The sequence below is a fragment of the Chenopodium quinoa genome, unplaced genomic scaffold (genome assembly GCF_001683475.1).
Source record: "Chenopodium quinoa cultivar QQ74 unplaced genomic scaffold, ASM168347v1, whole genome shotgun sequence".
Lineage (NCBI taxonomy): Eukaryota > Viridiplantae > Streptophyta > Magnoliopsida > Caryophyllales > Amaranthaceae > Chenopodium > Chenopodium quinoa.
Genome location: NW_018743252.1, coordinates 4,534,218 through 4,547,444, shown reverse-complemented (window position 1 = coordinate 4,547,444; position 13,227 = coordinate 4,534,218). Strand labels below are relative to the sequence as shown.

Below are 13,227 nucleotides of genomic sequence, written 5' to 3'. Positions count from 1 at the left end.
CTTTGAAAGTGTTTATTTTCGCATATCTTTCGTGAGACTAATAGGGCAGCTCATCCTATTGTGCATCTACACCCCCTAGACTACTCTACTAGAGTTTGGGTGGAGAGCTACCCGATAGTTCTTGATGATGTTTTAGCTTCTGATTTCTGCTTTTCATAAATTCTAGCCTTTTGGCTTTGCATCAAGAAAAAAAAATAATAAATAAATAAACATTTTTTCTTACACAAATCAATAAATTTTATTTTCCATGTCAATCTCTAAATAATATTTTACAATTATTATATCTTTATAACAACACATCATTTTATATCTATTGTATCATTCGTACTCCGTATTTAGATCAAAATTTGACAATTTTTTTTTGATATTCTTTTATTTATAGAAAATTAATTTATAATAACAATTTAATAATAATTATTGAAAATTACCGGTGCATGGAACGGGAACTAAATTAGTTTAATTATTATTAATAGAGACATGTGATTTTTTCGTTAGTGTTGTAGGGGTTGTCAGTAGACTTTGTAAAAAGAATTATTATTTCTTCAATTTATCTAAAAGAAATCAAAATAAAATAAAAATATTATAGGGAATCATAGATCAAAATAAATATAAAATATTCGTGCCATGCACGAACTTACATCTAGTAAATTTTAATTAATGGGTAGTAAAATAATTTAAGAAGTTCTTGTTAAAAAATAAAAAAATAAAAATAAAAAAAGAGATATAAACGTTAAGGAAATGCTATTATCCATCCACCTCCAAAGTTTCTAATCCAAATCCTCAGCACCGAACTTTCTTGTTCTTGCTTACCTAAACCCAATCGTCTCCTTCCTCTCCGGCCTGACCGACGACAACTCCAGGTACCCTTTTCAGTCATGAACTACATTCAATTTTGTTTTTAAAATTTTAAATTAGTTCGTGATTTTTTATCGAAACATCAATTAATCGAAGTTTTTGTATCCTTTCATGTTTTTGTAAGATTATGTTTTCCACTTTTTGTTTGGTGTTTAATTATTATTATCAACAGGTGAAATTGGGTAAATGATTTGCTGTTTAACGTAGATGAAATGGTATTGGCAACCCATCATATACAGGTAACACTTAATAATTTACCAGAACTCAAATTTGTTTTCTTAATGTTTAAAGATAAATAAGTTATATGTTGTTGAAATTGAATTTATAAGATAATCTGGGGTTTTGTTGATTTAATTAATTGTCAGTGTAATCAATTTAGTTTAGGGTTGGGATTATTGAACTATTGCTTATAATTATATATACATATATGTATATACTGGATGATGATTAAGTCATATTTTGTTGCTAATGTGTTGCAGGGTTTTGTTTATTGTTAGGGAGGAACTATAAAAATGGAAATTTTAGGGCGGCCCCCCCTCAGGGACGGGCCTGGCGCTGCAGTTGCGGTTCCGCTAAGAAATTCATCATGGAACAAAGGAATAAGATTAAGGCAAAATATAGTCCGGTTTCAAATGATTTCACGAACCGATAGGTGTATCTCACTGAAGCCAACTTTTCCTTTGAGGTCATTATCATGCTATTGTGTTGATTTTATTGATTCATTTAAGTTGCAATGACCTCGTTGTTATTTATTGTTCTATTATAACTTTTACTTGTTTGTGATATTGATACACGAGAATACTCCGTAGAATCCATAGAGGACTTTGTGAATTTTCAAGGAAATAATGGTGAATGAAGGGGCTAAATATCTGCCGCTATAGTTTTTAACTTTTAAAATGTTACCCAGAGTAGTTTGTACTTATAGTGAACGAAACCTAGAGGCTAGAACACTTGCTATTTTCTGTTTTAATAAGGAATTGCATAATAATCTACGAGGCTACTCAGATTTGGTGTTTAATTTAATTTAATTTAATTTTTTTTTTTTTTTTTTTTTTTTTTTTTTGGTGTTTAGAGAGCCACAAGGGCGGGGGTGAAAATCGATCTATCCTGGAATCGGGAATAAAGCTCTAACCACTTGAGTTGTCCCTCACTCTCTCAGATTTGGTGTTTAATTTAATGTATTGAATTTTTTGCTTTTGGGCTATAGTGCGATAATCCCAAGCCAGGATATGCAGGCTTAATTTTTTCAAACTTTTAGTGTACCATTCTTATAATATGGATGTGCTGTTGGTTTTTTCCCTTCTAGGCTTCAAAGAATAAAGCATATCGGTTATAATTGGCACATGAAATTTATAGCTTTGGTAAATGTGTTAATGTACTCCTGAATAACTCATGTGCTAAATTTATATGAACTTGAGTCATATTTTAGAACTCATTTCCAATTGGTTGATCCCATATGTTAAACACTGTAAATGTTTATGTATCGCCCTGATTTAGCCTCTGCAAACCAATATTTTCCTCAATTGATTAAGATGTTCATGGATTTTGTTATGTATGTGAATGAGGTTGAAAGCCTTGAATCATTTTAGTTCATGAACAAGTTTTGGGTCATGTTCGCCAAAAGCTTGAGCGTGAGCGGAGTTCAAAACATCAACTTGAAATGTTAGCTCAACTAAACCCATTTACATCATTAGTACTCTTTTTAATTTTATTCTGTATTATGAAAATGTTTCAAGCTTGATGCTTAAGTTGAAAATAGTCTTCCTTTTGCCTTTTCACTTCAATCTCATTGGCCTTACATTAGTTATTGAAGTCGGAGGCAAATCTTTGCCAATACTTGATACTTCTTTCTGCTCCATAGTACTTTTTTTTATCAGTTTGACGTCTTTTTAGTGCTCAGTTATAGTTACATTTCATGCGTCTTGTGTAGGTCTGCTTTCAAAGTCGATTTCTTCTCATGGTCCCCTATGTTTATGATAAGTTTGCTGCTGCAGGCCAGTACCCAGATTTGTACATGAAGCTAAAGGGAAATCGTTTCATATTTCATCCTTCAAAGCAAACTTTCAAAATGATAAAGCCAGAGATGCGTCAATTAAACCAATATCACCCAATAGCTCAGTCAAAATTTCTTTCCTCCCGCACGAAAAGGAGGAAAATTTACAAGTGTCTCCCGCAGCACAGGACATGCCAGTATCTTGTACGTCCGAGTCAGACAAGACAATATCTCAATCTCAGACTATACATGGATTATTCTTGAAATGGTTGAATCTTCTGCGAACAGGAGCAACTGTTGAAACTGGAGATGGTATCCTGGAAAAGCCACCTCAAATGGACCATTTGACTGAGCAAACAGCAACCAAGTCTAAGGAAAGAGGTGAGACTCTAAAGGTGGTTTTGTGCTACTTTCTGGGACTGGATGCAACAATAATGGTTCCCTTACTAATATTGTAAGTATATAGCTTATGCTTGAAGCTTTCAGTTGTCTATCAAATTCCCTAGTCTTTTAATTGGCTTGCCATTTTTGCTTAAAGCCTTTCTATCTGGCAAAATCTTTTCACTTATTATGTGCAAAAAGTCAATTAGATGTGCTCTGTAGTGTATGTTATATGTCAACAACTTGGTATTAGGAGGTTGTTTGTTTTTGCTTTGCTTTTGGGGAAATCACACTGATCTAGTTGGTTTTTGTAAACATTCTTTAGCGGTATTCATCAGAATTATGGAGTTGATGAGCATTATTGCCAAATTGGTTGCTCCAGTTTCCTCAACAAACTTAACTTTTTAGTGGTAGACAATTACAGTATTGTGGAAGTGATTCAGCGAATGCTTGTTATGCACTTTGGCTTTTAAAATCACCACCCATTGTGGGTCATTATGCTACATCATTGTTTGTTAGTTTATCAATGAAGATGTAGCAGCAGACCTTTGTGGCTTGCACCCAAATTTGTATGAAAATGTAATGATACTATTAGGGAAGGAGTGAAGATATGCATAATATGTTGTGTTTGTTGGACTAAAAAGGCGAAATTGGGGACAAAAGTATGTCTAAATTGTACCTTTAAGCTATGCTCTTGTTTTCTTCTGCGTATTACAAAGTATTAAGTATCTTTAGTTCCGTGATAATCAAAATACAAAATAAGTTGAATCTAATAAGACCGCACTTTAGGTATTTTTTTTCTTCTTTTTTTATATTAATTCACACTACTTTGCTATAATTTTTTGTGAAAAAAATATTTTTTGGGATTAGCTCAACAACAATTAAAATAATGAAATTCATTTTTGTGTATTAGTAATAAAACTTGGTCAAACCTAGTATAAGAATAGTGTAAAAAGTCAAAATGATGTAACTATTAAGAGACGGAGAAAGTATTAGTGTACAAATATTGTCAATCGACAAAATCAGACTAGAAATAATCAAATTGAGGTACATTAGAACTTAGATGAGACCACACCTAGGATTCAGATTAGAGTTTATTTCTTTATTATTTCAGATCCCGGGGGGGGGGGGGGAGGGGGGGTGGAGGGGAGAGTAAGATTTACTTTCTTGCTGTGCTCGTAAGTGTACACTCTAAAGTTTTTCCCTCTTTTTGGAATTTAATGTCAACAATGTTACAAGTACATTTAGATAGAAGCTATAGTTACTAGAACTTGCAAAATAGTGAGTGCTTTTCTTATAATTCTAATTTCTAAATTGATACGTGTGAGTCGACTTATTTAAACTGATATTCTTGCTGTCACATCTATTAGCCGTTAGCCATTTATTGAGAGTGAATTGGAAAGTGTTATTCTTAGCTCAATTCTTCATGTTATTTTTTTAATATATATTTTTATATGCATGATTGAATCTTTGTAATTATCTGTAATAATTGGAACTTTATTTTTATTTATTTTTGCTATTTTATTTTATTTCCTGTTATTGTTGTTGTTGTTGTTGTTGTAAATATTCATTTCTTTGTGACAAATGACTGATGAGTTTCTAATTTGATGACTAAGTTATTATGTTGAAGGAAACCATTATTTGATTCGAGTTGTTATGTATTTGTTAAATTTATATCTCTGTAGTAGATGACTAGATGTCGTATGACTATTTATTAATGAATTGGTTTTACTATATAAAAAAACGGAGGCATTTCTGGAGGTTATTAATACTATATATGACCTTGTAGGTGTTAAAGTTAGTCATCTGACCTTCACTATCGTCTTCTTCTTCTAGTTTGTCACTTATCCTGGATTTCTTCAAAATATTCCCTCGTAAGAGGCAATTCCTGATATGAGCAATAATTTTAGAAGACCTGATGCAAATATAAAATCCAGGGGAGGCATTTTCCTGGTTTGACCATGATTATGTAGTCATTTTATATTTATTAAATAAATGCAATTGAAAAATTGTATCAATATGAACTTTCTAGGAGTTTTGATGTAGATAAGCTAACATGACAAATTTGATACTTTATTTTCATCTATCTCAGTTTCATACCAAATCAACAGATCATAAAGATGTCTTTCCTTCTGTTATTGATATGTAGAAGAGCAGTTGGTACTCTTTAAATTTTACTTGGCTTTTATATATATTATGCTTATGGGATTTCTTTTTGGTTGTGAATTTTCTGCAGCATTCCTCTCTATCTAGCCGTAAATGTGAAGTATGGCAGTCAAGTTTCAAGAGAATTAACCCCCTTGTGGATCATAGGTCCCCTGATTGTCGCTCTGTATGTGAAGCTGCTACGGGGGATCTTTGCTCTATATGTTTTCTCCTTCAAGCAATCAGTCAAGGTAATTAAAAACCTACCGACTTACTTCTCATTATCGTCGAGTTACATTGCTGAAGGCAAGCTTAAAGAAGACATCAGAGCACGATTTTGGCAACCTTTTGTCAACATAAAAAACCTGGACTACAAAGAGTTTACTATGAGAAAATGGAAGGTGTTTCAAGAGTGGTTTGTTGAGAAGTACCTTGATTTCGTGGAGTCTATATGGCCGCACTATTGCAGGACAATAAGGTTTCTAAAGAGAGCTAACCTTATCTAATATTGTTTGTTTGCGTCAACTAGAAAAGTGCTCTGTTCTGAAGGGACCGGGCTATTCAAACATGAATGAGTTGCATCTGCTAGTGGAGGAATAGAACCTATTTTGTTTATCTGTTTCATCTTCTTTCCTCTTTCACAGCACACTATCTGTAGGTGAAGTTTAGTGTACACCTGTAATGTTAGCCATTTTGTCTTTTTGGATTCGAGTTCAGTACCTCCACATTGAGGAGGATTTTGTTTTTGTTACTTCATCCATCTTTATCAGTACTGAGATGAGCTCGAAATCTTCTGATAAAGTATCTGATTAAGCAAGCCTGGCTAATTATTTCTTTTTTGTTTCTGCTTTTGGTTTGGTTAGTCATGTGAGTTGCAAGCGGTTAAATTCGGTTTATGTGCATATGGGCTATGTACTTATGTACTTCCCGTCGTTTTACTTTGCTTGGGACAACAGAGTTGCAGCTTGATTATTTCTGTTGGTTGGAGTACCAAGTACTATAAATTTTGCAGGCGCTTCTAATGAATTTAACACTCATTGGAAATTTTGCTGAGGGATGATATCGTAGAAAAACTTTAAACGCCCAAAGCAATTGCATAATATTGGGAAGACAATAACACGAGTAGTGGACGAAATTATCAGCTTGATTTGGGTTGGAAACTGCATCCCAGAATATAGCATTGAAAAAAAGTTTAGATTAGCCGTAAAATATATTATATACATTCAGGTGCAGGTACATTAATAGATGTTTTCTGCTCATTTATTAGTTTTTGCTTATACTAAAATCTTAAAAGGAGCAAAATAAACCACTTTTTGATGCGCCTACCTCTATATACACTCAGGTGTATGTAAAAGGTGTTGGATTTGGATTTGCTTAGAAAAAACTCACCAAAATGGTTTTAATGTACGGCTTAGAAATGAAATTGCTTTTGTAACCTTTTTTTTTTTTTTGACATATGCTCAATAAACCGAATTAAAGTATTAGAAGCTACGAAAAAAGTTCGCTTAACCACTCAAAAAAGCCGTACTAACTCCTTTGTTACAAAGAGTACAAATTAAACATAAGTAAACTTTCTTAAACGAACTTGTCGGTTTTAAAATCCAAACATTTGCCTTCGAACATGCTTCATAAAACATCAAATATTACCTTTGTATCCCATTTTTCATTGAGCTTGGGGAATGAACGAAAGGACAAAGAGCATAAATTTTGCAAGCTATGGCAATTTCATGTGGAAAAGTACCATTGTGTTATAAGTATGAGAGAGTATTTTTTAATTAGAAAGACAATATTAGTCAAAAGTCGACTCGTTATGTGATGACTAACTATATATCCAATTGAACTTTGGCTTGATACATAGCTTAAAAATTCATGAATGTGGATGTTTTTATAGTGATATTCTTCTTATCATAAAAAAAAGAAAAAAAAAATATATGGCTCACTATAGCTTAACCTAAATCAAATCCAACACAAATGCGAGTTTATTTGTTTAATACCTTAATAGTTACTTAGTACAAATCTTGTGACAAAAAAGGGTCATGTATCACGTTATATATTTGTTTTCTTTCATGTGCGAGTTTAAAATTAATATGGCTATTGCTTTGTTTTCTTTTTACTATGTATATTGGTTATTCTTTGAGGCAAAGAATCTCACTCAAGTCAATTCCATCCAGATTAATAAAAAAATGTCCCTTAAAAGGGGAGGTGTTAAGGGTAGGAAAATCCACACCGCTAAAAGCTTCATAATAGGATTTATTACTACAGTCTCGTACAAAATCCGAATCCTTCAACTAGACAAAGCACTGCTTGATTTATTTTTACTATTTTAATCTTGTTGGTATTTTGTTTGAATAACCGAGGTGGCGGGACCATAGATACGTAGTACATCGAAGAAACGTGAATTTGCTTTGTTGCAATTGGGGTTTGGGGACCATATGCATGATATGATACATATAACTACATAAAGAGACTAATAGTAGGCGTAATAATTCTGTCAATAATCGTACATTTTTCGCCAAATTCTAAAAGATTAACATAATTACACAACAATATTGGTCCCACTTTACGTTCCGTAAATCAGTTCCCTCTTTCGTCTATACTAACCTTACTTGCTTCCATCTTCACTACTCGACACCAACACTCTTATCACTCCCTCCTTCCTCATTACACAACATCCAAACTCACACTACTCTCTCTCTATTCATCTTTCATTGTTCCTCATTTCCAACCATGCCCTCCTCCCTCCTCGAGTACGTATATCTGGTTCGATCTTTTTTAATATATTATATAGACGGGAATTGATCTCAAGTCTTGTTATTATTGATTGTTTTGTTTCATAATACTGCAGGTTTTGGCGGATGTTGGTAAAGAAACAAGGGCCGCCGCCCACCCAAGAGGGTGCAACGGCTGGGGAGGGAAGTAATAATGGTAATAGTAATAGTAACATTAGTAGTAATGAGGATGATACTAATACTAGTGGAAGTTGGAGCAGTAACCCCGCAATTGAGTGCTATGCATGCACTCAAGTCGGGGTTCCTGTATTCCACTCCACTAGTTGTGATCGAGCTGGTCAACCTGAATGGGAGGCCTCTGCGGGGTCCTCCCTTTACCCGATTCGAACCCGAACTGAATTATGTTCTCGGTCGAAACAGGCCAAGGGAAAGCGCGGCTCCCTCCAGAGATGGCCGACTGGCCTGTTTGGACCGATACTAGACCCGAGGAGCGAAAGAGTACGAAGATGGAACCGTGTCATCTTACTCGCACGGGCCGTGGCCTTAGCCATTGACCCTGTGTTCTTCTATGCTCTATCCATTGGGCGAGATGGATCATGTCTTTACATGGATGGGGTTCTAGCAGCGGTGGTTACCGTCATTCGCACGTGTGTGGATGCTGTTCATCTCTGGCATGTGTGGCTCCAATTCCGGCTGGCGTACGTGTCAAGGGAATCGCTCGTTGTTGGGTGTGGGAAACTCGTGTGGGATGCACGTGCCATTGCTTCACATTATGGACATTCATTGAAAGGCTTCTGGTTTGATCTCTATGTCATACTTCCAATTCCACAGGTATGAATTTTGTGACTCGATTTTTTTTAATAAAAAATAACATGTTCATTAATCTATGTTCATGTTTAACAAAGAAATAAAGGAATTAAAAGATACAGTTTCAAATTATACGAAGCGTTAGGCTTTTTACGTTATTATTTCGAACAAGCAATTTTCAATAATTGAATTTCTATGTGAATTATTGAAATTATACCTATTTCGACTTGAAATTTTAGAATTTGGTGGGGTCTAAAGTATATTTTCTTTAGATTATTGTAATGAGTATGTCTTATCTCATCGTTTTAATGATTATGTACAAGATAGATTTGGTTAGTTAACTTTTACACTGTAATAAAATAATAAATTTTAGAAGTAAAAAAGTTCACTTTATTTTATTACTAGTTTTGTTCCTTGGACGATGCTCAGGTTATTTATTAAATTTTATGATAAACCTTTTGGCTTGAATGTGAAATACGATTATATAATCACTTTTGATAATGTAGGATATTTAGACATGCGATATCATACTTAAATTATTTTTATTAAATTGAAAGTATTTTTACCAATTAAAACTTATTTTTACTAATTCTCTATTAAAATATATTATAAATGGACCTTATTTTAAAGAACTTTTTAAAACGAATTTTATGATGGAAATAAAATCGAGTTATTAGATTTTTATTAAAAAGTTATGATTAATTTTGTATATATGAAAATATTCGAAATATATTGACAATAAATCTCTATACAACAATTTTATCTTAAAATATCTATCCAAAATTCGCTTTCTGAGCATTATATGTGTCACAATAATACCTAGTTTTTGCCTACGTGGCGTGACACTTGGCGAAAAACTGAAATGCCAAGTGTCGATGCCTCGTGGCTGGCTGTGAGACCGGCTTTATTTATTAGTGATATGATAGGCAATAATCTCATATTACCAAAATACCATATCATATTCTCACCTTCATTAACTTGCATTTTATAATCCTCTTTTATTATTTTTATATTCTTTAATTAATTTTTCTTATTTTATCCAACTTTATATTATAATACTCAACCGCGTACTTTTGTAAAAACAAGTAAGAGAGTTGAACTTTCAGGAACACATGAGTATAGATTCAGTGAAGCTACATAGATAACTAAAATATCTCATTTGAAACCTCAAAAAAACATGTGATTCGACAATTAGAACAAGAAAAACGGAGAGAATATCATTCGAAGTATTTGTTACTGTCGCAGTATCATATGAGATGTAACGCCAAAGAAAATCATATAAAATCTAATGCCAAGGAAAATCACATGAAATCTAATGGCAAACAAAATCATTCGAGTAAGAGTTTATGTGCACAATCAATTATTAATGTATGAAGAGTAACGGACTGAAATAGTGAAAGGGGTGTAGTGTAAGGTTCTTTTGTTTCCTACCTAATATAATGGGATGATGACAGTGACTTCAGATTACATATATATCATATCTGGCCCATTTGAACGGGTATCTTTGTTTTAAACAACCTTGAAATTCAGTTTTCTGCTTGTCTTACTGTTAAATTTACCATGTATTACTTTGGTTAGACAAATTTCAGCAATTCAGATTACCATGTGAAACTTGGGAAATTGGTTCTACTGTTTCAGTAACCATGTGTTACTTAGGAAATTGGTTTTAGTTTAGATTGACGGCCTGTGTACATTAGGTCGTAAGTTCGAATCCCTCACCTTTTTTTTCAATTAATTGATTGATATTGTCTTTGTGACTCATTCCCTAAAAATATAAGGTCTGATCTTATCTGATATGATTATTTCTGAAATAAACTAATATCAACTCAAATAAATTGAACTAAACATAACATAAGGAATACCCTATAGAATTCTTACATAGATGTCATGATATATAATAAGTAGGGCTAAATTAGCCTCATAGGAGCTAATTAAGGAGTCAAATTCACCATCTATAGATTGAATGATTATACCATAAATTCCTACGTAACGAGTGTTTATGGACTTACTAATCAGTTTATAATGATGATTAATTTGTTTATGCTTACTTGCAGATTGTAATCTGGTCTATCGTGCCAATGTTACTAAAACAAGATCGAATACAAATTTTGATGACGATATTGTTGCTTATTATTCTATTCCAATTTCTACCCAAAGTTCACCATAGCATTTACTTAATGAGGAAAATGCAAAAGGTCACTGGCTATATCTTTGGAACCATATGGTGGGGATTTGGACTCAATCTCATTGCGTATTTCATTGCTTCTCATGTAAGTCGTCTTCTAAATAGACTAATAAACTTCTAAATGAATCAATTATGATCAATCTGTGTCGATTATACTGATTATTCAATTTGTGTGGTGTGAAGGTTGTTGGAGGATGTTGGTATGTTCTTGCAATTCAGCGCGTTGCAGCTTGTCTCTCACAACAATGTAACAAAAAGGGGAACTGTAATATGTCTTTGTCTTGCTCAAAGGGAATTTGTTACCAGTTTTTTCAGCGACCAAGTACAATAGAACGATGCAATGCTAACTCCACCGTGACCAACATGTCCTTTTGTTTGGATGACAACGGACCTTTCAGCTATGGAATATACAGCTCCGCTATTCCTGTCATATCTAGTAACGCCGTCATTATTAAGATCCTTTATCCCATATCATGGGGTTTGTTCCAATTGAGGTATGCAATTATTCAAAAGCTCAAAAAATCATTAACTCTTACTCTCGATATGATGATAGTAATCATGCCACTAATACTAATACATTGTATTTGATATGATATTCATAGTGTTGATGATTTGTATTGTATTGTTTCAGTACTTTTGGCAACAATTTAACTCCAACAAGCCAATGGGCCGAAGTATTATTTTGTATGTGTCTTGTGCTTGGCGGCTTAATGCTTTTCACCTTATTGATTGGAAACATTCAGGTAAGCTTGTGGCTAATGTTTTTCCATCCAGTTGCGAAACCCTGTTTTTTTTCCTACTTACCAAGTATGTGACATTCCAAAAGGTATTCCTGCATACTGTTATGGCAAAGAAAAGAAAAATGCAATTAAGGTGTCGAGATATGGAATGGTGGATGAGGCGAAGACAACTACCATCTCGTTTAAGGCGTAGAGTTAGTCATTTTGAACGTCAGAGTTGGCTGACTACAGGAGGAGTTGATGAAATGGAGTTGATCAAAGACTTGCCTGAGGGGCTTCGGCGTGACATCAAGCGTTACCTTTGCCTTGATCTCATAAAAAAAGTGATGTTCATTATAAAATAAATTCATCCCTGCGAAGTTTATCAAATCATTTGTGTTTCAAATTATGATTTTATCTTATTAGTTGGTTATGACATGATCTTGCAGGTTCCACTATTTCATTGCTTGGATGATCTTATCCTTGACAACATCTGCGACAGAGTCAAACCATTAATATATTGCCAAGATGAAAAGGTATATATTTCCTCCATTCTTTTTATATTGCAATGTTTGTACTTCTGACACTGTAAACACACACCCTCTTTAACTAGATCATGAGGGAAGGAGATCCAGTGCAGAGGATGGTGTTCATTGTTCGTGGACGAATAAAAAGCAACCAAAACCTAAGCAAAGGCCTTGTAGCAACAGACATTCTGCAACCAGGAGCGTTCCTTGGTGATGAGCTCTTATCTTGGAGCCTTCGAAGACCATTTTTACATCGACTACCAGCTTCATCAGCAACTTTTTTTTGTCTTGAATCAACTGAAGCTTTTGGACTTGATGCATATGACCTACGTTACATCACCGAGCACTTCCGCTACAAGTTTGCCAACGATAGCCTTAGACGGACCTTAAGGTACCATTCTTCTAACTGGAGAACTTGGGCAGCAGTGAACATACAGTTTGCTTGGCGGCGATATATGAAGAGAACAAGAGGTTCAGGGACTCATGTAGTCTCTCATAATGGAGATACTGAGAAAAGACTCCTTCAGTTTGCTGCTATGTTTATGTCTATTAGACCACATGATCATCTCGACTAGAACCCATTTGGCTTTTATTTTATTTTATTTTTTTTTTGTTTAAGATGAAACTAATAAATCTTAATTAGGCTACTCATTTATTGCTAAATGGGCTTCTTCTTTTTTTTTATTATTATTTTTTTAATATTTTGTTGTGTTTTTTCCCGATTATTGTTATGGGTCTATTCTTTGAAAAATTAAGATCAATCATTGTTTTCAATAAGATGTAAGCATTCAAAACTTTGCCATGGGCAACATTTCAGCCTAATTCCCTACGTAGAACTCATTAACCTCTTCTCTTAGTAATTATATTTTCGAGTAAAAATCTCAAA

General features: G+C 33.7%; 2 protein-coding genes across 7 annotated transcripts; both read left to right on the top strand.

Moving 5' to 3' along the window:
• Window positions 1-490: 490 nt before the first annotated feature.
• LOC110735065 lies at window positions 491-6,216 on the top strand. Of its 6 annotated transcripts, none has more exons than XR_002513978.1 (6): window positions 491-860; window positions 1,028-1,094; window positions 1,353-1,540; window positions 2,850-3,229; window positions 5,466-5,533; window positions 5,582-5,712. XR_002513978.1 is itself a non-coding variant. In XM_021915200.1 (6 exons), the coding sequence occupies exons 2-6, from the start codon at window positions 1,068-1,070 to the stop codon at window positions 5,878-5,880; spliced, it is 1,035 nt and encodes a 344-aa protein (XP_021770892.1). In that variant the 5' UTR covers window positions 501-860; window positions 1,028-1,067; the 3' UTR covers window positions 5,881-6,216. The 6 variants fall into 6 exon arrangements, 5 of the variants coding, with proteins under 5 accessions (XP_021770893.1, XP_021770892.1, XP_021770889.1 ...); XM_021915200.1 differs by having other exon boundaries at window positions 501-860; window positions 2,850-3,302; window positions 5,582-6,216; XM_021915201.1 differs by having other exon boundaries at window positions 5,466-5,599.
• Window positions 6,217-7,950: 1,734 nt separating this feature from the next.
• Window positions 7,951-13,163, top strand: LOC110735064 (cyclic nucleotide-gated ion channel 2-like). The gene is made up of 8 exons (XM_021915195.1): window positions 7,951-8,121; window positions 8,220-8,934; window positions 10,965-11,180; window positions 11,279-11,589; window positions 11,727-11,838; window positions 11,922-12,158; window positions 12,264-12,350; window positions 12,428-13,163. The coding sequence occupies exons 1-8, from the start codon at window positions 8,102-8,104 to the stop codon at window positions 12,914-12,916; spliced, it is 2,187 nt and encodes a 728-aa protein (XP_021770887.1). The 5' UTR covers window positions 7,951-8,101; the 3' UTR covers window positions 12,917-13,163.
• Window positions 13,164-13,227: the final 64 nt, after the last annotated feature.